Source organism: Hippopotamus amphibius, chromosome 1, assembly GCF_030028045.1.
Source record: "Hippopotamus amphibius kiboko isolate mHipAmp2 chromosome 1, mHipAmp2.hap2, whole genome shotgun sequence".
In the NCBI taxonomy this organism is placed as follows: Eukaryota; Metazoa; Chordata; class Mammalia; order Artiodactyla; family Hippopotamidae; genus Hippopotamus; species Hippopotamus amphibius.
The window spans coordinates 195,878,183-195,906,121 of record NC_080186.1 but is presented as its reverse complement, the minus strand read 5'-3'; the positions used below and the strand labels follow the sequence as shown (position 1 = coordinate 195,906,121).

The 27,939-nt window shown below is 36.3% G+C and overlaps 1 protein-coding gene and 1 long non-coding RNA gene across 6 annotated transcripts in view; one reads left to right on the top strand and one right to left on the bottom strand.

The window, feature by feature from the left end:
* Positions 1–8,491, bottom strand: part of LOC130855228 (uncharacterized) — a 97,762-nt gene extending 89,271 nt beyond the window's left edge. For both annotated transcript variants that reach the window (XR_009054259.1, XR_009054258.1), the window contains exon 1: positions 8,353–8,491. This is a non-coding gene — a long non-coding RNA (uncharacterized LOC130855228). The remainder of the gene's footprint in view (positions 1–8,352) is intronic.
* Positions 8,492–8,645: 154 nt separating this feature from the next.
* The window catches only part of FAM174A (family with sequence similarity 174 member A), a 32,758-nt gene continuing 13,464 nt past the window's right edge, over positions 8,646–27,939 (top strand). The window contains exons 1-3 of one of the 4 annotated variants that reach the window (XM_057738398.1): positions 8,646–9,268; positions 23,352–23,486; positions 24,067–24,130. In XM_057738398.1, coding sequence (XP_057594381.1) covers positions 8,829–9,268; positions 23,352–23,486; positions 24,067–24,130 — 639 coding nt within the window. In that variant the 5' untranslated portion in view covers positions 8,646–8,828. The other 3 variants (XM_057738407.1, XM_057738418.1, XM_057738427.1) reach the window with 3 other exon arrangements.

The window sequence follows — 27,939 nt, the reverse complement described above, 5'->3', positions numbered from 1 at the left end:
CTGCACAATGTTTGTAATTTTGATATTTTTATTTATTTTATTTGCTAATTAAAAAGTGATGTCACATAAATATATGAATTTCTGGTGTATTTTGACAAAAAAAAATCAACTTATTCTTTCTAGTCTTGTATGATAAAAACTGACTAAAAGTAAATAATATCTACTTTTAGACAAGACCATCATAATCCAGTTGATTATATATGCATTTATCTACCCACCCCCAGCCTTATTTAGTTTTAATCCCTGGTGCACAAACATAAAAGTAATTGGGAAAATATCTCACTGAGAGAAGCCATACTAAGCTAAGTATGCTGTGAGAGTTTCATGTTAATGCTTAGATAGCCAATATATGTACCTAAGAAATCATTTTGTCAAGAGACAGGCATAAAGGATGGGATAAAGAGAAAGATATACAGTTGATAAATTTGTGAGAATCAAGGATATAAGACAATTTGATATTTTAGTTTATGACATTTCACAGCATATGAAGTAATTTTTGTTTTAGGCTATTTATTAATTCAGCCCAGGGAAATTCTATGCAGGCACATTTCAAATATTAACAATACTGGATAAATTCTGGCCATTTCCTCATCTTTGAATTCTACCAAAGTGTTTAAATGTAAATAAGCCTTTAGGACAAACTTAAAGGACCGATAGGAAAGAAGGAAGAACTGTAAAGAGAACAGTAATATCTGAATGAAAGGAGGAGAAGAGAAAGAGAAGGGGAAGGTGTATGTAGAGAGAGAAAGAAAATAAAAATCAAGATAGACAAGTGCTATTTTACATGGCCTGCTATCACTTGGTGACTATCTGGTTTACCAGCAGCTAAAAATATGCAGGAAAATAAAATAAAATAATACTTGTAGTTTACAAGGTAGTACCATTCTAAATGAGTATGTAAATACTATGTTTGGCTACATCTTTTTGTTTAGCTTACAGTTTTTAAACACCATTTACTATTAAAAAAATCAAAAATTTTGGGAACAACCTAAATGTTCATCAGTGAGGACTTAAAGATAATATTGTCCTTATTATGGAAAACTTTGTAGTAATAAAACCAGAGCTGACTTATCTTTCACTTAGTCACAATAGACATAGTGCCTAAGGCTCACAGTACTTTTAGGGACCCATGAAAATGTGTTAATTCAAATTTCTTTTAAAATCAGAAGAAATAAATATAATAATAATAAACAATAATGAATCCAACCTTGATTATATTTTCATCTTTATACCAACACAGTCGTTTATTATTATTATTATTATTACTATTACCATTACTATTTCTACTACTATTATTTATGGAGAAAGGGATCAAAGAAGGCAAAGGAGCCTAAGGCTCACAAAAATGATAATTCAGCCCTGAATAAAACAGTATGACAAATTTTATGATATACTGATATGGAATGATCTCCAAGGTATTTTTAAAAATAACACCAACAAAAAAGCAAAGTACTAGACTGTATGTAAAGAATACTACCATTTCATTTGTGTTAAAAAGGACACTTTTATATAACTTGTATATGTATGTTTATCTCTGGAAGATGAATGAGAAACTGAAAATACCATTAGGCTTGGAGAGAAGAGCTGTTTGGTGAATAGGTATGGAAGACAGTTTTTCAGTAGATATCCTTTCGTACCTTTTGAATTTTGAACCATATAAATTTAACATCTGTTCAAATAAAAATATTTTAAAACATTTTAAAATTTTAAAATCTTTTTTAAAAATTTAAAAATATTTTTAAACTATTTAAATAAAAATATTTTAAAACTAGCAGGTTTTCATCATATGGAAGCAACTGATCATTAGGAAGCATTTCTCTCTCTTATATGGCATCAAGTATACCCTTCCAAATTAATGAGCCATTTTAAAATATAATGGTTACTATCCAGATATCATATGCTCTTTCTGGAATTAAAAACACAAGAACAGTGTCTCCAACAAACTCCAAATTTGGCTTCAGCTCTATCAAAGAATGGCAAGATCTGTTCACAAAGGCTTACAAACTTAATTGCCTTGGTGAGTTTGGTTTATTTTCTGAGGTGCCTGCCCTGTTTCTCAGCTTTAAGACATAAATTGCTCCCTTCCCCGACCTGCTAATGTCAACCACCAAACCCTATATTGCATTGAAGAGACCCTAGAGAAGATCGTTGCAGACATATCTGTTACAGATTTTAAACCTCATAAGCCTGTGATCCCAATGACTCTTGGTGCCTCAGTAAATTCCCACTGCACCATAAGTGCAGTTTTTCACTCACTTGGTGACACTTGTTGTGCTAAGGAAGATTATGCTGTGCACATATAAAGCTGGTCATAACTGTCTTGTCTCACAAAATAATCTCTTTCCATTTTCCCCTGACACTGACTTCTCCTTTTAAGTTCATTGCCAATACGCTATCCCTCACCTTAGGAACACTAAATTGCTTCATAGGATGAAATGTTAATTAATATAACCCTCCTCTATGAGGCCTGACTTTCTCCCAAGTGATGATGGCAATGAATGGGAGGCAAAGGTGTTACCACTCTACTCCATACTGGCTCTGCTCTCAAACATCACCCTCCTGTATTCTTGCCTGTACTTAGACCACAGCCTTGGGTTTACCTCCCATGGTTATTATTCACTGGGTTGGGTGCTCAGCTACAGCCAATGAGACCATTTACCATTTAGCACTGCCTCAGGTCTATCCACTTCTGCTTTTCAAACAGCTAACACAACAAATTTCTATTTTAAATCTTCAAGACAGAGAGACTCTGTATACCTAATACCCTAAGATGAGGTCACTGGCATACAATCCCTTAAGAAATACTTCACTGGCAGAGATGCAGAAAATGTTTAAATAAAATAATACCTTAGTAGTATTTTTAATGACAGTGCTCCAGCTAAAGGGAAATTGTCCAACATAGTGAACACATATAATAAATCATTAAAATTCATGTCTACAAAGCTATTTGGGAGAAATGAAATATTATTTATGATAAAAATATTAAAATATAATATAAATTATGTACACTATTATTCTAAGTATGTAAGCAAAAATTATATATGTATATATACATACACATATACACAGGCACATATATAATGTTGGAATATTGAAAGGAAATTCTCAGGATAGTAGAATTATTGCTTCTTTACACTGTAAGTTTCTAACCTTCAACAGTATCAATGTATCACTTTTATTAGAAATATGCCATTTTCATGATCCACTGTAAGAAATACCTGACAAAGATATGTTTTTATTTTTAGCTATATATTTATAGGATCTTTCCATAGATATAACTCTATTCATTATTTTTTGCTGGTTGCTATAAGTCTAACAATATTTCTCCTTATTATTATTTTTAACATTGCCTATTTAGCATCAATATTGTGTCACTTCAATTTTCACTCCTAATCTTTGCAGCTTCCTGCTTTATAAACTCCACTCAACACCTGACATTTCCCACCTCATACCTTACAAATGTAACAGCCTTACAAGAGCATGATTCTATTTATAAACATCTCACTTCTAACCTTACAAGCTTCCTAATTCATAAACCCCACTTCACACCTGACATTTCAAACTTCACATGTCACATGTCATACTTCACAAATCAGAAAGAGTGTATTTCCATTTGCTTCACCTCCCTTGTCCTTTACCTTTAGGCTCTACTGCCATGTTTTTACATGTACACACATCATAAACATGGCCTTATGCAAAGCATTAAATTCTTTTTAAGAAAATTAGAAGAGAATTAAAAAATTGGTTTTTGTATTTACACAGTGATTTTTCCATTTCCACTTGTCAGTCTCTCCTTCTTGTAAATCGAAGTTTCCACCTTGTATCACTTCCATTCAGCCTTAAAAACATCCTGTAGTGCAGTCAGTTTGAAATGTTTCCTCAGCTTTCATTTGCCTGAAAATATCTTTATTTTGCCATATCTTTTGGAAGATAATTTTACTGGATATAGACTTCAAGATTGATAACTTTTTTATTTCTTTCAGCACCTTAAAGATGCTACCGCTTCTGGTCTCCATTGTTTCTGATGAGAACTCTGCCTTCATATGTATTATTGTTCTTCTGTATGTTGTACATCTTTTTTCTTTGGCTTCTTTCAAGATGTTCTAATTTGGACTCTGATATTTGTGACTCTCTGTGTGACTCTGATATGCCAATATGCAGTTTTCTTGGTATTTATCTTGCTTACTGCCCTATGATCTTCTTGGAACTGTAAGTCAAAGTTTTTCAATCATTTTTCAAATATATTTTATTGCCTCACTATACTGATTTTTCTTTTGGCGCTCCAATGCATACATATTAAACTGTATAATACTGTCCCATAAGCTCAAGGGGTTTTGTTCATTTTTTCTTGAATCTTTTTATATCTCTATTCTTGAGAGCGTATAATTTCTGTTTATCTGTTTTCCAAGTCCCTGTAAATTGGTGAGATCCAATCTCAAAACTCTGTCCCCTCTAAGAATCTTGTTAGGGCTTGCTTTCAAGCTTTGTTAAAGTGGGTATAAAGAGGGCCTTTCTCTGGGTGTGACCTTTATCAGAAAGCAGTGATTCAGCTTGATTCCCACTTTGTTAGAGGTGTTAAAAGGTCTATTCAGTATGTCTGGGCCCTAATCCCAAAGTCCCCAGCTCTGCTTAATGTCTAATATCTCTGTTCTGCTCACACCTCTTTAACAGTCGGTCTCATTAACTTTTTGTGGCTATTTCTGGTAGTACTGCCCAGCTCTCAGTCAAGGATGTGTGGGGACCCCCACATGAACTTCATGACTTTCATAGACTCCTTCTTTAATGCCTTAGTCCACAGATCCCAGCCACTTCAAAAGCTCAGAACACTGATCTCTACCTCTTCAGATAACAGAGACTCATTCTGACTGAACTCCAAGTTAATGCACTAAAGCTGCGAAATTTTCCCCAGGCAGAGATCCAGGGAAACTGTGAGGCTCACCTTGCTTCTTTCCTCTCAGGCACCACAGCCCATTTATATGGTCATTTTCTTTTAGCTATTTAACCCTAACATTTATTCATATTCCTACTTGGTTATGCAGTGCCTACCCCAACAACACTGTTCCTTTTTATCCTTAAACTGTTGCTCTTTAGTTGTCCTCTGACATTGCAATTCTTCCTTCACATTTGAGATTTTTAGTACATTCTCTTCACGTCCTGGTTTTGTGATCAGTTCATATTCTCTTTTCTTGACTATTGAACTTTTTCCTTTTGAACTTCAGGGTATAGACAGTCCCACTTGATGTAGCAGTATCCTGCCACTTAAAGTATAAGAGACTCATTCTATTAGATGTCATTATGAATGACCATTACAGTTGAGCCAACCTCTTAACTTCTCTCTTCCTTAATGGATAAGCAAGGAAATTTTGACACCAGAGAACACTATTTGAGCCTTGTTCTCTAGTAGATCAAATTGAAAATGAAATGCCTATCAATATAAATTGTCTTCTTTTTCCTTGCTAACCTAAACAAGGATTCCCGGAAGCTGGAAGCAGCCATGTGACATACGTCTCTCCAACAAGATGTGTGTCAAGGGCATCAGGTGGGACTTTGAGTAACCAGTTGTTTTCGCTGTTTAAAAAAAAAAAAAAAAGACATACATGTCTTCTCATTTCTCCCTTGCTTATTCCCCATCCCCTTTCCAGTTACCCATGAGGTCAACTTAGTCAATCCAACCTTGACCAAAAACACGTGAGAAATAAATGTTTGTTTGCTGTATGCCACTGATATCTTTTTGGTTACTGGTTATACAGCATTATTCTAGCAATAGTTGATTGAGACAATAAGCTAGATTCAAATTATGGAAGCCTACAATGAGGAGAAGATAAAATGTAGCAGGCAATATTCCCCGCTGCTGCTAGACTGCCTGGGTTCACTGCCTAGCTCTGTTGTTTTCACTCATGTTCATTTTCACCAATTTGGTTATCCTTTATCAGTTTCCTTAATCGTAAAACAGCAACAATAATGGCTTAGTTTTTTGGGTTTTTTTGTTTGTTTGTTTTTTGGTAAGGACTAATTGCTTAGCAGTTGTGATATCTGGTACACAATAGATGCTTAATTAATATTCAAAATTATTATTCAATACCAGACCAGGGAGAGAGGATTATATTTTACTTATCAGGCCAGTGATATTTTACATATTCCCATGGAAAACTGTTGTTCTGTCAGCTGGGGTGTTCTCTGATAAATTAGAATAGTGGTCTTTTCCTAGTATGCAGATTAATTTAAGTAAATTGATATAAATTCCTTGTTCTAATAATTCTTCTCCCCTATATGTTTTTAAATCTCTAGTGACTGGCACAACTTATTTGTGAGACAAATGAAAACATGTAAATGAACAAGTAGCATTATTATTAATAGAAAAAATTCAGAAACACCAATTATATTTAGTATGACAACCTGTCTTTTAAATACACGTGTGCCCCAAATTGTCATTTTATATTATATTGGGTTGGCCAAAAAGTTCATCTGGGTTTTTCCGTAAGATGTTATAGAATTTTTTGGCAAACCCAATACAAGCAAAATACAGTATTTTCTCCCAGGAAACTTGCTCCTAGGTCCTGTGATGTAACTGAAAATATTGTTTCATGACACTTTACAAACAATACAGTATTATGCAAAAAACACAATAATTTTCAGGTATTTTGCCTGCTTAAGATCCCTAGCAATATAAAAATAATTCCTTGTCAGAAGCAGGGAACAGAAAAGAGTTGATTAACGACAGAGACATTAGGGAAATGGAGAAAATTTGACAACATTTGGACACAGGTGGTGAGGGAAAGGAGAGATTCTTAAACTTTAGTGCAAATAAAAATTACCCTGAGAGCTTAATAAAAATGCATATATTTTTATCATGTAAAATAATAAAAACTTTTTACATAATAAAAAATGTCCCCAATCCCCAAAATTCTTGCTTTCATAATTTCTGGAATAGTGACCTAGAACTTGCATTTTTAACAAATCCTATTTCTAATTCTGATTCAGGTAGGTAAGAGTCACATTTGGAGAAACACTAAAACATGATATGCTCTAATCATTTGGAACCATTAGTTTAATTCTGCTATTTCAGAATTATTTAGCAAGTTGCAGTTATTGGCAAGCATTGCTGCCGGTGGAAAGCCAAGGGTAAAGCATGACTCCAAGATTTTATGGCTGAACACCTGCGTGAAGAATAATGCCATTAATCAAGATGAGGAACACAATGGTAAAATGAGATATTGTAAGGAAAGAAAGATGATGCACTTTTTTTTTTTTGATGTGCTGAATATTGGACTGTTTTGAGGTGTGGAAGGGAGTGCCATTAAATACTAACCCTCTTCCATGTATGGCTCTGAATAAGGTTGTGAATAAAGGAGAGAAGAAACCCAAGGAGACACTTCATTACTAATAAATGCCCAGCTAGAAGCTAAAATGAGTGTGTGTCACCAATGATCTTCCTCACACTGGAATCCAGCATTAACATGCCTAGTCCCTGCAATTCTACATGGCAGGAGCAACTGCATTCCATTATTCTGTTACCCACAAGCAGCTAGAAGATACGATACTGTCCACCTTACCTACAATAGTACTTTACACAATTTTTACTATTGACTCTGTCCTTGTCATTCATAATACACACTTTAGAATCAGAATGAATGCAACTGTTTATTGTGTTACCTCCATTTGAACCTAAGTGCTATGAGAACAAGGATCACATCGTACTTGTCTACTATTCACTACTCAGACACAGGGCTAGGAAAAGAGTAGAAAGTCTAAATAATTTGTTGAATTAATAAGTTTTTTAAAGAACAAATACTAACTTCGATTTCTGGTCTGGTGTTTGTTTGTATCTGCTCAAACCAAAGTTCCATGTTACTGATGTCAAAGTTGAACAGGCAAAGAAGACATATTCAAGGTTATCACAACAGAGAAGAGGGGCCAGGACTCTGTCTGAGCTCAACTCACCAGAAAGTAACAAAAAGCTTAAGAGATTTTAAGAGTAGGGAGCCTCTTAGGCCAATTCTGTTTCCTAATTAACCTTACCCAAAGGAAAAGTAAAATTTTCCCTTAGCTTCATTACAGGAGGTAGTTTTACAACTTGAAACAAGGTGCCTGCCTAAGTTAGACTCCTACCCTTCCAAAGAGACTGGGAAATAGCAGTGCTATCTCCTTTGCTGACGACATTTCAAAAGGATTGCTCCTAGTTCCCTAAGAAAGACATTCCTGCGTTGTAACACCGGCAAGAACTTTTAAAAAGATTTACATTCCAAAAATGCAGAGAATCCATGTATAGTTGCAAGTTTTCTAACGTAAATTCTCTAAGGAAAGGGAAGTCAAGGACCTAGAAGCAGGAAAAAACCTGTCTAAAATTTGTACCTGAGTTGAGGGAAACATCAAGGCGGTCTTAATAAATGATTATCTGTGTTTCTGCAGTTTTGCACCAACGAATTCAAACTACGAGCTTCCTATCTCTCATGGTTTCTTCACGCAGAGTTGCTGCACACTTTACACAACTCTTGTTTACTTTCTTGTGAGCCAACCACACAGCTCTTCTCCTCGCCTTCTGGCAGGGCGCGTGCGCAGACGGCCTTGCGCGCCTGACGTCACTGAACGCGCCAGCCCCGGCATGTTAGCAACCGAAAGCGTCCGTAGTAGCAGTGGCTGCTGAGATGTACGAACTTCCGGTTCTCCCGACAGCTGCAGCAGCTGCCGCCTCTGCCACCTGCTGTGGCCGGGTCTTAGCCCGGGATTTGGTCACCCTTTTTTCGTTCTTCACCGCGCCCATGGTCCCAGCTGGAGCCAGGGCGGCGGGCCCCGCAGCTCCCATCTGGTGAGAGGGCGGTCCAGGGAAAATGAAGGCGACGCACTGTAGCTGCTGCCTCCGCCACCTCCTCGCCTCCGCCCTCCTGCTGTTGCTCCTGCTGCCAGAGTTGAGAGGGCCCTTGGCGGTACTGCTGCAGGCGGCCGACGCCGTGCCGAATCCCAGGCCTCCGGACCGGGGGCCGCGGACCCTGCCACCTCTGCCACCCGGCCCCACAGCTGCCCAGTCCCCAGGCCGCGCTCCAGCCGAAGCCGCGGGACCGCGGGGAGCCGAGGGCGGCAATGGCAGCACTCCCGGGGCGGGGCTTGCCGCGGGCGGCCCAGGCGGGAAGGCGGGGGAAGAAGGCTCCGTGGGTGGCGTCCTCGCTGTGAGCCCCAACCCCGGCGATAAGCCCATGACCCAGCGAGCCCTGACCGTGTTGATGGTGGTGAGTGGCGCGGTGCTGGTGTACTTCGTCGTCAGGACGGTCAGGTGAGGCAAAACCTCAATGAGCCTCCCTCGCAGGCCTGAAATGGGCCATCTGGCGACCTGGCGTTGCCGTCTTCCCACTCCCTGTATCCTGGGTGGCCTGCCTGAGTGAGTTTGTGAAGACGATTGTCTTAAAAGCCTGTGGTACCTTTGGGAGTATTTAAACCACCAAGTAGTTGCTCCCTTTCATTTGTAAATTGTAAATTAGTACCGAACCTCTAAATCAATCTTTGAGTAAATTAATAGTAATGCAGAATGACCTTATTATTGGTATTTTATTTTATAAAATGTAAAAGAAAAGTTCTTAGCAGCAGTTTCTTAGTGTTGACTTTTAACCCGCCACCTTAGTAATTCGATTGTACCATATGAAGTTTCTTACGTTCCACTTTTCTTAACCTAGAAAACTGAGAATTTTGCATTGTTCAGTCTTTATCATAGTCCTATCATGTTTCTCTCATAGTAGAAACATCTAGCATTCATTTTGCATGGCACTAAATATTTCAATGCAAAGTGTTACCAGTTGCACGATAAGATGGAAAACTGACACCTATGCAGCAAAGGAAAAAAAATGTCATAAGCATGATCCTGTTTTAGTATTGGTACATGTGTTTAATATCCTAACAAAACTATATGTTTTAAATTTACAAAAATTTGAATTAGTAAATGGATAAATTTGATATCTTACACACACAAAAAAACCTTTCTAAAGTGAATTCATCTATAAATAATTGTCATTCAAAAGTTTAAACTAACAGATGAATAGTTTTTGAGCCTATTCTTACTACAGAATGTTAGATTATAGGACTACTTAAATTTCAAATTTGGTACAGATATGGACACTTAAATGACATCTTTCACTTTACATATGATGAAACTGACCTAGGAGAGTAAAGTGTTTTAACTGGTGTCCCATGGGGTCTAATGATCATCTATGATTGTTCAATCCATTGTTTGCTTTGTTTGAATTTTTTTCCCATTAGCATGATGTCTGTGTCCTAATCTATGATCAACCTTTTGATAAAGTAAACCAGGCCTTTATGTTGTACCAGGTTATGAATAAAAGTAGATGACTGACACTTATTTTTCTACTCCCCTTAATGCCTTATCAAGTAGAAAAGGAATTATATAATTCAATCAGTGATATTTGTTATTGTTGTAAGTAACTTCCACTTGATACATTCCATTGTTACTGAAGTAAAGGTGTTTTATGGCATAAACCATGATATTAAAATACTCCAACAATGTGATAAGACTGATTTGGAAAATCTATAATAAAGCCTCTTTAACTAGGTTAGTTGGGGACCTCCTCTCTGAAGAGCTGACATGCAGAGCCAAGACCTCACTGTTAGGAGGAGCCAGCCAAGAGAAGAGCTGAGGAAGTACTGTGTAGTTTCCTCCTGTATAAATACAGTAGAGGGTAGGTTTGTAGGACTGCACTGGTTGGTTTTCCAAACTATTTCACATTTTTTCCTATAACTGCCTAACCTCCACTATTTGATATATTTATTTAAATAGATTTATTTAAACTGAAACTTTCCTTTTAAACATATCTATTATTTTGTGAATGGAAAATCAACGTCCCTTGGTTTAAATAACTGATTGAAAAAGTGCAATGTAAGCCAGTGGTTCTAAACATGTGGTCCAGGGAATCCTGGACGGTGAGAGGGTTCTCTGAGACCTTTTCAGGGGATCTGCATTATTTTCAAAATAATACCTTTGTTTATAAGTTTATAGGGTACAAGAAGTTCATTGATATAGTTTCAAATTCTACATTGCAACTAACTTTTAAGAAATTCCCTCTTATTGAGTTTTGGTGTACTATCAAAAAGCATAAACACCAGTATATGGAAAGGCTATTAAAATGCACCTCCCTTTTCCAAGCTCATATCTACATGAACCTGTATTTTCTTCATATCCTTCAACCAAACAACACATTGCAAATGACTGAAGGCAGAAGCAGATATAAAAATCTAGCTGTTTTCTATTTTCTCTCTTTTCATTTTCTATCTAGTCCTATCCATTTAAGCCAGACATTAAAGGGATTTGAAAAAACCTAAATCTATGCCATTTTTCACCTTTTTTTGTTTTCTTTTTGATAATATATTTTTCACAAAAAGCTATGTTGATATGTAGTGGATTTATTATAATTTTAAAAAGCAAATGATATTTTAAAGTTTTCTTAGATTTAATATATTAAGTATTGATATATATAATCCACAGAATTATAAGCTCTTTGGGGTCCTGAATAATTTTAAGAATGTAAAGGAATTTTAAGAACAAAACATTTGAGAACCACTGGTGGAAACAATATTATTTGAGCTATATACTATTGGTTCACAAAACCCAGCAAATCCAGGCCCACTTTCTGTTAAAGAGGAAGTTAGAAAACATTCATAAGGTGTTACAGACATGTTATCACCAAGCTGAGACTTTTTTCTTGACATAAAGAAATGTTTGAAGAAAATTCAAGCAGTAATTATTTTCCCACTATATAATTGTTATTTAATGCTCTCCATATATTTCCTATAAAGATCCAGAGTACCCTAAGTATTATGTTTCATACACATATAAATAATGGGTTCGATGATAGCTTTTGGGGGATGATCTTTTTTCATTTTGCTTCTACCTTATGCATAATCTCACATATAAATGTTTATTGCCGTTGATTTTCTACCTTCATTTCTGTAAAGCTTGGAAGGGTACGGTCTTTTCAGTGTGATTCTATTGGCTGACTCACTAATATTGTGTGTTAACAGCCAAATTCTGAACCTATGGCTAAGAAAAACTGGACTCTTTAACTAGCATCTAGTACATTCATTCAGTCCAAATCCTAAATTTAGTTGGCCACCTGATGTCCAAAGCTTGATTGATGCTAACAGTGGCTGGGCAATGTTCAGAACTCATGCTTTTTGCTTCCAGATTATGGGATGAAAACTATTCATTTTGGTGAATACCCATTTTGACCCCCCCAACTTCCAAAATGGTTGTGACAACCCAGCAGTATTATTTATTTGTGCCAAGGGGGAAGAGTGGGCCAAAATCATTTCATTAACTGATATGCAAAAACACAGAATATTTTACTCTTAAAGTACTTGAATGCCATGAAACGTCCATGTTGTTTTGCTTTAATCTAATTCAGTTTATAATGAATGTGTAACTAGAAATAACTTTCTGGAAATAATTCCAAAGAACAATTAGATTCTCTCTGTAGAAACTGAAATATATAGAGAAGGAACAGAGTAGGCTTCTTAAAATTAATATATAGTCTTTTTGAGAAGAGCCTCATTGTCTGTCTTTTTCTCTACTATATCTCCAGTGCTGAACATCATGTACAATACATGGTGGGCAATGAGTAAGTAGTTGCCTAATGAATGAGCGTTCTTAGTTCTTGTCAGGGATCAGTGTGAGTCTGGGGAAGACTCAAAAACCTGAGAACAAAGGCTGCTTACTTACCATTTTTTATCCAAGGCTGAGTACGCTGTTTGCACTGAGACATTTAGTAAATGAACTAGGTTTGATTAGACTGAGAAAATAAATGTTCGGGTAGGGAAAAAGTTATTTTATTCAGTTTTTCAAAAGAAATAGCATTCCCTATCTTTCTCCCCTTGTATACTTTTCCTTTCATGCTCCCTTCTAAGATTAAAGGAATATTAGATTACTGCTTCTATCAGTTACCATTTTAGTTAAACACATAGAACAACCCTGGCTAAGTTAAATTAATGGGGATTTACTGGAAGAATGTTGAGAGCTCAGAAAGTCAGAGAGAAACTGAAGAATCAGGTTCTGGGAACAGGCAGGAACTAAGTCAGCTTAGGAGACAAGACACCAAAATACCACACAGTTTTCTTTGCAGGAACATTCCATTGTATGGGTATGCAGTAGTTTTCAGCCTCCATCACTCTGCTTAGGAATCAAATTCCATGGAAGGAGAAGTAAATTAAGTCCACCTATTGGCAGAGATGGTGGCAGTCGTAGTTATCTTCTCACCAAACTGTTCATTGTGGTAGAGATACAACCAATAAAGAAATATGGGTGCAAAAAGGAAAAGGATACAGTCACCAAAAACAATAAATGTACACTTCCTTGATCCATCTTTGCTTTAGGAATCAAGGAGGAATATGAACTATTCATATCCCACCTTGCTAGATATTTTTTACCCTAGCAGTTTAAAACCCCAAGTCCCTATGAATGGCTTAAAAAGTGTCATGCAATTTGACCAGCAGTCTATAAGGTCACTAATCACCTCTACATTACCAAATGTTCTTTATTCTACCGGAAGGGTCTTTATTCTGAATAGTTCAGCTGCATTTGTTACCATTCATTTAATTCTTGAGTAATTTCCCTCTGTTTACTTCTATTTCATTTTACTATCCTAACCCTCTTTCAGTATAGTCTTGTGGGAAGCCAGACTCTGAGTTCTAAATCTCAAGAGCTGTGTATTCTTGAGTGAGTTACATGGCAGCTCTAAAGTTCAGCTCAAGTTTTGTAAAATAGAGAAAATGATAGTATTCACCAGAAAGAATTGTTTCAAGAATCTATACAAAGTACTTAGCAGAGTTCCTGGCACATAACAACTGCTCAATGAATTTTACTAGTGATAATGATTATTATTTTTCTTATCACTCTGTTCTGGTCTCTTCCACGGATCTTTTCCCTTTTCTCCTATAACAAGGATGAAGTCTAGGCTTCTGAGAGTGCTTCTTATTTATTTATGTAGGTATTTATTTATTTATTTTAATTGAATGAGATTCCTTAAATTCTGTAGTGCTTTACAATTTTCAAAAGTTTCACACAGATGATTTTGTACTTCTGAAACTATCTCTTTAGTCTGTGCTTCTGCATGTGATAATAGGATTTTTTTGTATTTAAGCAATATTTATCATGTGGCATTCTGGGAGATAAAAGTAATGAGGTTAATTTGTCGGGGAACTGGGGCCAGGGCAGTGCTTCCCAACCTTTTTCATGCCATGTCACACTTAGAAATTGATATTCATGTGGGGTAAATGCTTGAGACTGTTTGCCCTGGTCTGTCTACCTTGGGCCCTGTTAGCTGTTAAAAGGGCTGAAGAGATCTTTGTTTTGACACATCAGTAAACCATTTGCATGTATGACACAGTGGTGGGGAAGTGTTTATAGAATGGTGCTGAATGTGGACTATGTAAAGAAGTAGTTGGACAAGTTATCATATGGGCACCTTTAAATCCAGACTCTTGAAGTGAAGAGAATCAGAAGCAAACATACAGCTGGGTGATAGAAGACTAGTAATCTAACTCTGAGAAGCTAGGATGCTCAGTGCCCTTATCAGTGCCCTTACCTGTGAGTAATAGAATATCCAATTAAACCTGACTTTAGCATAAGGACATGTTTTGTAGTTGTTTTTTCTTATCATGAATATGAGCAGGCTCAGGCTTAGTTCAGTGATTTTGTGAGATTATCAAGGATTCTGGCTTTTTCCATCCTTGTCTCACCATGGGATGGCTATCTCAGCTTTAAGCATTATGTTCCCACACAATAGTATCTCAAAGCTGAAAGAGGGAAGGGGGGCCTGAAAAGAGGTCTTCTCTTCCTATGTTCTTTTTTTATCAAGGAGAAAAATCTTTCCTAGAAACCTCACTACTTGAGTTAACCCCTTCTATCTCATTTGTCTGAATTGCTTCATCTACTTAGCCCTAGGCAATGACTGGCAAAGGGGAAACTATATTTTCATGATTGGTTGCACCAATTATTATGTATCTCTTAGGGCTGGGTTCATTTGCTTTCTAAACAAAATCATGGTACTGTTAAGGCAGAAGAAGAGAATTTCCTTTAGGATAGACAAAAAGCAGATACTGTTACAGTGAAACTAAGAGAGGGCCTAACCAGAAGATCATAAATGTACTTGTTACTGCAAGTAGCTACCAAGTCATTACTTTTTACCATGAAAGGATGAACCAGAAAATGCAATTCACTTAAAACAATATATCCAATCTGGTATAATGTAAGATCATTATGTAAGATATCAGAAGACTGTTTAATAGCTAATTTTGGGCCCTGGTTACAATTACTTTGAATCACTAGGAAGACAATATAGCTTAATGTTTAAGAACCCAGACTTGGGAATCAAATTGCTTGCATTTCAATCCTAGCTCTACCACTTACTGTCCCAAATTTAATTTTTTCTGAGCTCTGACTTTCTGTGTTTAGAATGAGGATACTTATAGGACTGTTGTGAGGATTACATCATGTAATGCTTGTAAGCTGCTTAGCTCAATGCCTGACATGTGTGCACACTCACTAAATAGTGACTGTTCTTAGTGAAAGTTTTTTTGTATCTAGATTTGCAATTGTAATATATTTGAAGGGGTGTTACCGTATTTTCTAATACCTCCCCCATACCACATTCTGTGGTATCTGACCTCTGTAACTATAGTGAGCAAGAGGTTAGGTCTGACAAGGCTAGAGATGGGGTGGGAGGAAGGGGGAAGAAGGAGGTTGTAAAAGAAATCTGCTAGAGTGTTGGTCATAGACCCAGTCAAAGGCAAGGTGGAATGAATCTTAGAGGTGCTGGTTTGTAAATAAGACTTTAAAGTTGGTTGGGAAATAAGCCCATGCTGAACTGTTAGAAGTGGAGGTCAGGAGAATTCAGTCTTCACATCCCAAATTCTAGGGCCTAAAAGAGAACACTAGGATGTCTATGTAAAGACGAAGAGATGACAAGGAAGCTATATGCTGTGCACCTACATATAGGACACTTCATAACTAAGCTATATGACGTTTACTTAAGGTTTACTTCACTTGGGGGTATCCACCAGAATACCATCAAATGGGAGGCAAATCTAAACACAAGAACTGATCATATGTGCTGAATTACAAGGAGCTGGTTGAGAAAAGGGGTCTATCACATAGATAGACCATATCTATCTATAGATCCCATAGAGAAAGCAACATAGCAATATCCCAGACATAGATGAACATGCATTTGATCTTTTCTTTTTTAACTTTTAGGTATTAGCAGTGAACATTTTGTTGGAAATGAATGGTGGCAGGATACCTTGCTGGGGAATCTTCTATTTAGTGCTGCATTTGGTCGAGGTTGTGATAGTGACAGAGCTTGGTAACTTATAGGCCAATAGAGAGGACCCAAGAATAATTGTGAAAGGAAGCCAAAGAGATTCAAAAGCACAGTAGTCTGTCAACTTGGGGTCAATAGCTCATGACAGCACCATTGCTTTACATTAAAGTGGAATAATCATAATGATCCTGAGCGATCAAAAAGAGTAGAATTAACTCATTTTATCCTGTGTATTAAGGCATGAATAGCATTAGCATTGTATATGGCTCCATGTAGAGTGCTGAGAATTTAAGAGAAAAATAATAGTTTGTCTTTTGAAAGGATAAACTTCAATTATTTAGTATGTAAATGCAGGACAACTACATATTACAATACGGTAAATTTACATACCCAAAAGATAAAAATGAAACTCCACAGCACAGGATACAAGTTGAATATTGGTGGCTCTAATTTAGGTAGCATATGAGAATCACCTGGACTAAAACAGGTAGGCTAATCTACCTAAAACATCCTAAATGAGTATCTTAGAGGTCCTGGAGTGAATGCATGTTTAATATACTTAATCATTCTAGTACTGTGTGTGTGTGTGTGTGTGTGTGTGTGTGTGTGTGTGTGTGTGTGTGTGTGTGTATCTCCTGAGCCAGAGGGCTATTATCCAAATTATAATTTAAAAATTGGCTAGCTCTCTTAGGTTTTGCTGTGGTATGGTTCTGGAGGTGATATCATTTCAGGCTTCTCTTATACCAGAGGTGATGATTTGCATATAGTATCTTTGTTACACAGAGAAAATGCAAGATCTATTATGAATCTGAATATTTTAGTTAAATAATTTAACAGATATTTTTTAGGCATCTGCTTTATGCCAGTCCTTGTCTGCTAGAGGCACAGTGGTAAGAACAGATCTATTTCCTGTTCCTATTAATGGTCTCATAGAGAATATAAAAAGTTACAAAAATAAGTGTGTAAATACATCTTTGATAAGTGCTTTAAAGGATATGTACATGGATGGTATGGAAGCCAATAATAGGTGTTTGTGACCTAGCTGGGTAGTGTAGGATAGATTAGGGAAGCCTTGTAAAATGAATAGGCAGTAACACAGCAATATTGTGGTAGCCAATGACAGAGAAACCGTGGCTGTTATGAGGGAATGAGGGGAGGCTTTGTCACTGGAGTATAGAAAGTGAAGTAGAATGTAGAGTCAAGAGCAAAGTGAGGCTAGAGAGAAACATACGAGCCATCTTGTGTTGAACGTTATAGGCCTTATTACAGAATCATTACTTACTGCCAAGCAGTAGGAAACCACTGAAAATTTTAGAGGACTGAGGGGAGATGGGTGAATGGCCAGAGCAGACAGAGTAGTAGAGGTAGTTACGAAACTATTTTAATAATCAAGGCAATAGATAGTAGCAGTGGTGAGCACTATACGTGAACTTCAATGATTCTCAGGAAGTTCTGTCAATTGGACTTTGTGATTGTGGCAGCCATGGGGGTACACTGATCAAACCTCCCTTTAAGAGACCCTGCTGTGGGGACAGCCCCTAGCTTCCACAGCTTTGGATCTATCACAGCATCCATGCCAGGGCCATGATTCCTAGACCTGCTTCCAGCCAGTGATCGAATGTAGCCAAACCTGGTCATCGTGACTGACAGAGGACTCCCTTCTCAAAGGGGCAAGCTTTGCTTAAGGACATACCATCGGTCTGCTCTAAACTGTCTCAGAATTGTATTGCACTGGTACTGCTTTTCCTACCCGATCGTCCTTCCTTTCTACTCTCACAAGTGTCAGACCTGTGTCACCCTCTGTAGGATTTCCTCGTCTTCTCCTGCCCCCTCCCCTTTTATCCTTCAGAGGCCTTCCCCCTAATAAATCTCCTGCACCCTGTATTAGTTTGCCAGGGCTGCTATAACAAAGCACCGCAAACTGGGTGAACGTAACAAAATTTTGTCACCTCACAGTTTTGGAGGCTAGACATTCAAAATCAAGATATTGGCAGGGTTGGTTTCTTCTGAGAGTTATGAGGTAATGTTCTGGACTGAATGTTTATGCCCCCCCCCAAAAAAAAAATTCATATGTGACAGTATTTGAGGATAAAGCCTGTGAGCAGGTGATAAAGGTTAAATGAGGTCATAAGGGAGGGGTCCTCATCCAATAGGTACTTTATAAGAAAAGAAAGAGGTACCAGATTGCTCGCTCTCTCTTCCTATATACCCAAAGAAGAGGTCAGTGAAATGACAGCTGCCTACAAGCCGAGGGAAGACACCTCAGAATGAAACCTGTCTTGCAAGCACCTTTATCTTGGACTTCCCAGCCTCAAGAATGGTAATAAATAAATCTCTGTTGTTTAAGCCATCAAGACTGCAGTATTTTGTTATGACAAACTGAGCAGACAAATACAGAGAAGGTTCTGTTCCAGGTCTCTCTCCTTGGCTTTTAGATGGGCCGTCTTCATGTTCACTTGGTGTTCTCTCTGTATGCACGTCTGTCTCCAAATCTTATCTTTTTATAAGGACACTGGTCATGTTGGAGTAGGGCTCATTCTAATGACTTCATTTTAACTTGATTGACTCTGTGAAGACCCTGTTTTCAAACAACATCACATTATGAGAAACTAGGGGTTAGGATTTCAACATGTGAATTTGGGGGCAACACAGTTCAACTCATAACATACTCATCTCTTACTGGTGTCTGCTTCTTCAAAAATGTGACATTTCAAGTGATGGATTAGGTTTGGGAATAGGAGATGAAAATGAGCGATTTCAGATAAAAGAATTTTCACTATATGCTATATGTTGTGTTGGATTTTTTTCATGAAAATCATAGACAACTAAAACTGTGGCTCACCAATTTTTACTTAGTTATGTCTCAGTGCAAAAAAAAAAAAAAAATCAGTTCCAAAAGCATTCTTGGCCACTAATTGACTTTTTTGCCAAAAATAGTCAAGGCAAACAAATTCTGTATCTTTAGTTGTATCTTTATTAAGATTTGCTCTACTTTATCATTATACTTGATCACATAGGAAAATGTATGTATATAAAAACATACACTAAATACTATATTCTTCAGTCAAGTTTTGAATGTTCAATAGAAGAAATTAAGGAAAAACATTACTTATATAATTCCTTACTTAATAATACTCTACAGGTGTTCAGTTAAAACTAGAAAATCAAATCAGTACAGTGAGTTACAGCAGGTTACATTGATTGGTTTTCTCCCTTTCACAGAATAGTAAAACAGAATGGAGTTTTATTCTGTTGTGTTTATTTTATGTGGCATCATACATTTTTACATAAAATTTTATCAACCTTACTTTAGTAGTTTAGTTTTATTTTTCTACTGTAGCTTTTACATGTTATTTAAACAAATCATTCTTACCACCCTGAGTATAATGGAACATTGAGGAATCTGTATCTACTTTAGACAACTATTTGAATAATAACTTGAATACCTAGAAGGTATCTGATCAAGATCATTTAACTGTGATTGCCATGTGATGAATGAATATAATTCAATATAATAAACCATATTGCTATTTTGCCTTCCTAGGTTTCCATATTTTCCTCTCCACACATTTATAGATAAAGTCCCTTTTTTTTTTTTTTGTTAACTAAGAGCCAGTGAAATTTGTCTTCAGATTGCAGTTATGCATTTACTATGTCTGGTAGAAAAGTGTGCATATCTATAATTATATGTATGTAATTATTAACATACATGGACGAGTTTGGGCATCAGGAGCTTAATGAAAACATTAATTTGTAGGAAAAGAACCATAGCTGTTAAAATTGCAGGAATTTTAAATCCCCCTTTACTCTTTTGTTTAAAAATAACAGTGTACACTGCATATTAAAAAGTGGAAGTAGCCTTTTTACTTAAAATTTCAGTATATTTTTATGTATTGTATTTTATACTTATTGTTTATTAATATTGTAAGTAGATTATTCATTGAATCAGCCCAATAATTTTAAAGATTTATAAGTGTTTCTGGCTTTCCCTGAGAAAAATCACAGCATATGGATGTGTTCTGTTATATTTGATGTTTTTATGGCCATAAAGCTGTCATGAACATGTAGCCATCACTGCCTATGTCTTTGCACTTAGGAAAGACATTCTTACAGGAGTTGCATTTCAAGTTTAAATTCTATTTAACAATATATAGTTTTTTAATTTGACTTATTCTTATGTGAATTAGTAACATTTACTAAAATACAGAATTCATTTTAATTGAGTTGTATTCCCCTATTTATTTGGTACCTAAGAGTGCACTGTCTTTGCATACAAAATATGTTCTTATTAAAGAGCTTGGATTCATGTTCAGAAGGTAGTATACGTGTTAAAAGGCAGTCGAAGCCAAAATAAATAATGAAGTGTTCATAGCAATGCAGTCAAATGTTTACACTTTACACAGAAAGAGAAAATAGTGTTACTGGGCAGATTAGATTAGCCACTCATTGAAAGATTGGGAAGTCATTCAAGGTATGATGATGACCTTGGAAGTGGAGAAGAGTGTCAGCTAAGATAAATGTCAAAAGTCCTTAAGATCTACATTCATATCATTTCCTTTTTAAAGACTTGCCAAGGTATCCTGTAACTGACAATGACCTGGTTATCAGCATATTGACTATTTGATATAAAATATATGACCTGGAAGAATCTAGTTTATTTCCAAAAGTAATTTCACATGACTGAAAATGCCAGAATGTTTGGAAAGCCATATGGTTTAGAAAATTGAGCAACAGACTGGCAAAAGGGAAGAGAGGAAATTGTAACTCTGAATATGCTTAACTTATGCTGCCAAGTGGCTTCACTCATTCTTATGTACTTATTTTTTAAAATCAAAGCAATGCATGCAAGTGTTATTAAATCACGTGGTTCAACAGGACCAATAGTGAACTATAACTACCCTGTACTTTTCTATTCCTACTTCCAATGTCAATATTTTATCATTTCTGTTGTTTTTCTGTGAATTACTTTCATGAGTCTAAATCAGAGATTGGCAAACTAACCCATAGGCCATATCCAGTCTGCTAACCCTTTTGTAACCTTTTTTTTTTTTAAGGCCTATGAGCCAAGGATATGTCTTACATATTTAAAGGGTTGTAAAAAATCAAAACAACTGAAGAAATTAAGATGAATATGTGACAGAGACTAAGCGCTGTACAGTGTCTAAATTATTTACTATCTGATCCTTTACAGAAGTTTAGACTTCTGGTCCACATAAGGGGGGTATGTGTGTGTGTGTATGTGTGTCACACATACATAGAGACATTCACACCTATATACTTGTAAATTTAACAACCTAAACACATGTATTTTCTTACTATATAAAAAGGACTAACTTATACTTCATACCATCACCAATTCTACCTCATTTTGCTAGTTATGTTAGTTATTAACTCTTTCATTATATTTGTAGCTTGTATTGTAGCTTAAATACTATACTTAAACCTCTGTTTCCTCTTCTACCATCTTTGGGTAGGCATAGAGATAGGTTTATAAGCAGTGATTAGTGGAAATTATCTTGGTTTTTGCCTGGGGTTAGCAATATTTTCTAAATTTTTGATCACTAGGCCAGGTACTTTATACCCAGAAGCTAGCACAATGCCTGATGCTTAGAGAGACTCAAATATTTCTTAAGCATATATACTTAACATATATGGGACAGTTTCTTTCCTAGGGGTCCCCACTATCATTTTTACAGAGGTTCGTATTGCTCTGTATTTGCTGTTATGGTTGTAGTATTTCTTATCACACTTATTACCTCATACAAAGTGAATCAGAATTTAAGTAAACTTGTTATTACTTGCCGAGTTATCTTCTGTTTTGTTTTTAAACTCCCTTAGATACTTGTGTGAAATATATTTTTCTGTGTGTGGAGTTGAGGTTGTTACATTGGAGGCTACTAGGCATTGATTTCAGGGTCAGATTTGGATCACTGAGCTAGAATATGATGTCACTCAGACCCTCAACAAATATTTAAGGAGAATCAATCAGATACTGTGCTACAAAGTAATAATACAATGGTCAACAAGATAGGCATGGTTTTTCCCTTCAAGGAACTTAGTGGGAGAGACAGGCAAATAAATAAATATACACATAGTACATATAAATGCAGAGTGAGGTAAATAATTTGAAGGAAAAGAACAAGTTATCTGAGAGAGAAGGAGGCAGTATGGTTCTAAATCATGAGACCCCTTCATATATATACAGGTAATAGTTACATATTAAAATATTTTCCTTCCTCTAGGGCAGTAGTTCTCAAACTTTAGTTTGCATCTGACTCACAAGGAGTGTTTGTTCAAACATGGGTTTCTGGGCCCCAAATTCAAAGTTTCTTGCTTGCTGAGTCTGGGTGGGCATGAGGATTTGCATTTCTAATAAGCCCCTAGGGGACTGTGGTTCTGCTGATCCAGAGAATCACACTTGGAGAACCATTGATCTAGGCTAGTGTCTTCCAGTACATTGTAACCACCTGTAAAACGTTAGTTAATAAACTCTGGATGCCTAGCTCCCATGCCTGAAAATTGCAATTCAATTCTGTGGAGATACGGCCTGAGTAGGGGGCTTTTAAAAATACCCTAGGTGATTCTGATATGCAGCCGGGGTTGTACAGTACCTAGTCTAGAATTTGAGTGCATATATACATACAGTTTCATAGTGGGGCAGAAAGTACCTAATGCTGTACAATGGTAAGAAGGCATAGAGGAGACGGGGAAAAAGGCTGGTATAGAAGACTTCAGTAAAAATATTGTACCAGAACTAAGACTTGAGGAATTATCTGTCAACATTATAAGTTGACAGAGAAGAAAGTATGTCAGACAGAAGAAATGGTGATGGTGCACAAATATACAGGAGTAGGTTTTATTTAATAAATAATCCTAGGTGATAAACTGGTTTCATTTCTGAAATGTAACCCTTCTGATATTGAATGCCTCCAATGTCAGAAACTGGGATAGTTTATTTTTAATCTACAAATCAGTATAAAATCATCTATATCATATTCAAATATTTTTTATTCATTAATATGTTCTATTTAATAGGATGAGAAGAAGAAACCGAAAGACTAGGAGATACGGAGTTTTGGACACTAACATAGAAAACATGGAACTGACACCTTTAGAACAAGATGATGAGGATGATGATAACACATTGTTTGATGCCAATCATCCTCGAAGGTAAGTTTTGAGCAGTTTAATTCCACGAGTCAGGAGGCACTTTCACAAGTAAATTGAAAAAATAAAGTAGAATTTCATTTAACAGTTTTTATCCTAAACGGTTATTTTCAGTTCTGTTTAATGAAGTTCTTTGTGCTCCCTAGCCACTAGCTCACATTCACACTGCTTTGCTAAAAAGAATGTAAACAATAGAATATCATTCCCCAAAAAAATTATTATTTTAGATCTCCTTAAAGAGCTTGGTCCTTTGGTGCATAATAGTAATTCTCTGTGTGTGAGGCGGTAGGGAGAAGAAAAAGAGGGAGGGAGGGAGATCAGTAAACTTGATTTTCTTTTTGCATTCTGAAAATATTTTGGTTTTGGTCTGGGTTATTCTATTTGTAAACAATGTTTTCAGCAAAATTGTGGGACCAGTGGTCAGTGGTCTGACAGTGTGACTATAATGTCTGTTCTCAGATCTATTCTCACTGACTGTTAAGACCTTTCCTAAAAGGTTTGGATAAACAAAGTTGTATGGATATAGACTAATTTCAATGCAAATGGAGTGAGGAAAGGAGGCAATAAAGGTTCCACTCAATAGGAAAAGACATGTTGGAATAGAAGAGGAATTCGTTGAGTGGAGGAAAACTGGAGTCCAGAATCAGGTACATATAGAAAGACTACAGAAATCTGGGGGTTAAAAAAAAGACTCAACAAAAAATTGGGCTGTTATATCAAACATATATGAGCTTTTAGTTGCTGGTAATTTGTTCATTTAGTAAAAATACATTCATGAAATATCATAAAATACTATTAGAGACTAGATATATAAACATGAACAAAACAACTTTATTTGTTCATTAGGGATTCAGTCTCTTAGTGAAAATAAACATGAATAAAGGAGATAAAAAATGTATTTATTTAGAATATTCTAAAGTTTATTTAGAACATTCAGATATACCCCCTGAAAGACCTTAAACTGCCTATAAATTCCCATTAAGTCTAAAATTGCCAGTTGTTGACTGCTTCTGTAGTTGTGAACAAGATGAGGTTACTCGCGTGCATTTGGGAGCCATTGTGTGTAGTAGATACTTATCTTTACACACTAGAATGACAGTGAGAATAATTGTGAAATACAGTTGGGAGCTGAGACTGACTCAGGAAACAGCTCATCATTTCTCTAATCTTGGGTTTACCCTAGAAAAGGTGCTCATTGAGTAGGATGGGGGGGTGGAGTCTCACTTTTTATATAATAATTATTTTCTTTTAATTTTCTGCAAAATTTTTATAGTATTTGAAAAGTGTAGTATTTGTAGTATTTTAAAAAGCTGAATGCATATGAGGTACCTCTTCTGTACATACACAGAAAGGGAACACAAAAAAGGAAGTTGTTGACTTAGGAAGTCAGGGTTACTTCCAAAGAGAAACTGAATTTGAAGCCCAGTTCATCTATTTGAAGTGTGCTTGACTAAAGACAAAGGTTTTTATAGTCAGCAGCAACTACCCAGAGTTCAGTAGTTGTGAAAAATGATAGTTTGTTCAGAATACAACCAGCAGAAAATGTTTAGAATGCAGTCTGTTGTATGTGCACATGTATTTATACATGCAAGGTGTTATACTTGGGGATCAGCTGTGACAGGTCATGGGGATGTGCAAGGGTTTTGTTTTTGTGTTTGTTTTTAGGAAAATAGGAAGAATTTTGTAGTCTTTTAAGGAGTTTGATATTGCCCTATCAGTGGAGAACTATTGATGCTGCATGACTGGAGTGTATGTAATCAGATAATCATATCTGTGTTGTAGTGGTGGGCAAAGTGGCCTAGGAGTGATGAAGAGGGACAGAGCTAGGGAAGGTAGGAGGACATAAAGAAGGGGATAGTTTCCGTGAGATGCAGTTACCTGTGGCCATCTTTCATTCTGTATCTGGCCTCATCACAGACCTTTCTCCCATATTTATGCCCTGCTTCTCATGAATTTTGCATTCTGTTAGGGAGTTAGACATTAATCAGAGTTACATAAACAGAGAAAGAATAAGAATAGGGTGATGTGAGAACATATAGTGGGGGCACAGAACACTTAACCAAAAACGAATGGTCCAGAAAAGCCTCTTGGAAGTGACGTGTAAATTGAGACTTGAGACATGAGTAAAAATTAGCTAAGTGAAAGGTGGATATAGAGGCAGGAGTTGGAGACAGAACTGCAGTCACAAAGTACCAGAAGCAAAAGAGTATAGTATAGTGTATTCAAGAAACTCAAAGAAGTTGAATATGTGCTATATTAATATGTGTGAAATAAGCAGGTGAATGAATGACTTTTTGAGCTTTGAATACAAAAGGAAGAGGCTAAGGCAGAACAAAGAATCAGAAGGCAGACTGTGATCCATGTTTGATTAGAAATTATTCTACAGGTTACAAAAAGCCACTTGGAAAATTTTAAGACAAAGAAAACATAATGGAAGCTATAGTTTGAAGATTACTGTGCATAAATTGGAGAAGAGTATGATAAAGATGACCAGGTGACCAGGAGGAAGACCAGTTAGATGGTATGCGTAAATGGGGTGGCCTGTACTAGGTGATAGCAAGAGAAGTAAAAAAGAGTGAGTTATTCAAGAGGCTTTGAAAGGTGTTATCAACAAGAGTTAGGTATTGTGCGTGGAGGGTGAAAGAGAGAAATGGTTAAAATGGAGAAGCAAGTTTCAGGAGTATGATGATGATAATATAATGATAATTGGTAATGAAATCAGCTTGAATTTTTTCATATTATACTATTTACTTAAAAACTTAGAAAAAACTTTAATATACATATGTCTACATTAAGTAAGGAGAGCAACACCTTATTAAGTGTACTTACCTATTCATTCATTCATTCATCCATCCAATAAATGAATGATGTAGCAGCTAGTTTATACAGCAACTATTTAATATCTGGCAATAGTCTGGGTGCTTAGGCTACATTAAAGCAACAAAACAGAAAATAAAAATTTTAAAACATCCTGACTTTGTGAAGCTTAGCTTCTAGTGGGGAGAAGGTGAGACTGGGGGGTTGACAGTTCATTTTCATTTTCAGTTTTCCTACTATATATTTCTGTGTTGTTTGATTTTTTTTATTTCTTTAAAGAGCGCATGCTCATGCATTAGTTAAAAAAAAAATCTTTTTGCTCAGGAATAATTTCAAATCTACAGAAAAGTTGTAGGAATAAAAACAGTACAAAGAGTATCCTAAGCTTTTTATCTAGAATCACCTATCCTTAGCATTTTACTTCATTTGTTCTCTTGTGTTCTCTCTTTCCCTGTCATAAAATAGACACAGAAGAATGCATCCCTCTCACTTTATATTTAAATGATGTTCTGATATTTCCTCATAATTAGATTCTCAGTATGCATTCTTGATGGAAATACTACATAGATCTTTCTACGTTCTACTCAGGATATTGTATCTGGAGACACATAGTGTCCATCTGTCCTTTAGTAGCAGTGTAATTGTGATGTACCTCTTCAAGGTTTTGTCTCATTTTTCCAGTATGTACTGTTTTTTCCTTTGCGACTACTAAAGAGACATTTTTAAATCATGAAAATATTCTGATTCTCATCAAAATTTCCCCCTAGGTTTAGTACCCATTTGTCATGATTCTTGCCTGATCTCATCTTCACACTATGATAGTTACAAAATAATGATTTTCAAAGATTTATAGTTCATTGATGTACTTGCCAGTGGGAGCCTCTTCAAGCTGGCTTCTGTGCCTTTGTGACCTGCTCCCATTTTTTTTAAGTATTCCCTTACATTCTGGTCTAACAAGACATTCCAGGCTCATTTTGTACCTGCCGTGCTCCAGCCATGGAATCAGTCATTTCTCCAAGGAGCCCTGGTTCCTTTGCGTACTAGGTGAGCTCTTTGCTACTGGATGTCCTTGCTTCTTGGCCTTTTCAGCAGAGAAGCCTATGAAATATATACATAAGCACATACACACACACGTACACACATACCCCCATGTGCCCGTATACATGCATATTTGCATAGATATGCATACTTTAGATATTATTACTTCACACCTCCTATTCTGCCATTCCAGTCTATCCCCACTGGGTTCTTTCTTGCCTTCTTCCTTTTATGTAATGGCATTTTTCTTGTTCATTGTGTTAAGAATGACTTCCAGCAACATCCTGGCTTCCAACAACATAAACACATTTACTTATTTGCTCAGTCTTATAATAAAACTAATATAGTTTCAGAATTGCTTTGCCTATAGCACTACAGTAGACAAACCTACCAATAAAAGTTTAGGATTTGTTTGCAGTTTTCTCCTCACAACCTCATCCTGCCCAGAACTGAGGGTAGTCAGGTACAGTAAGTGATTTGGCTTAGTTCTTTTTTTCGCCCGCTTCATTGTGGTTATAGTAGTCATTTGAAGTACAATTTAATAACACAACATTGTAAAGCAACTACACTCCAATAAAATAAATACAATTAAAGAAAGAAA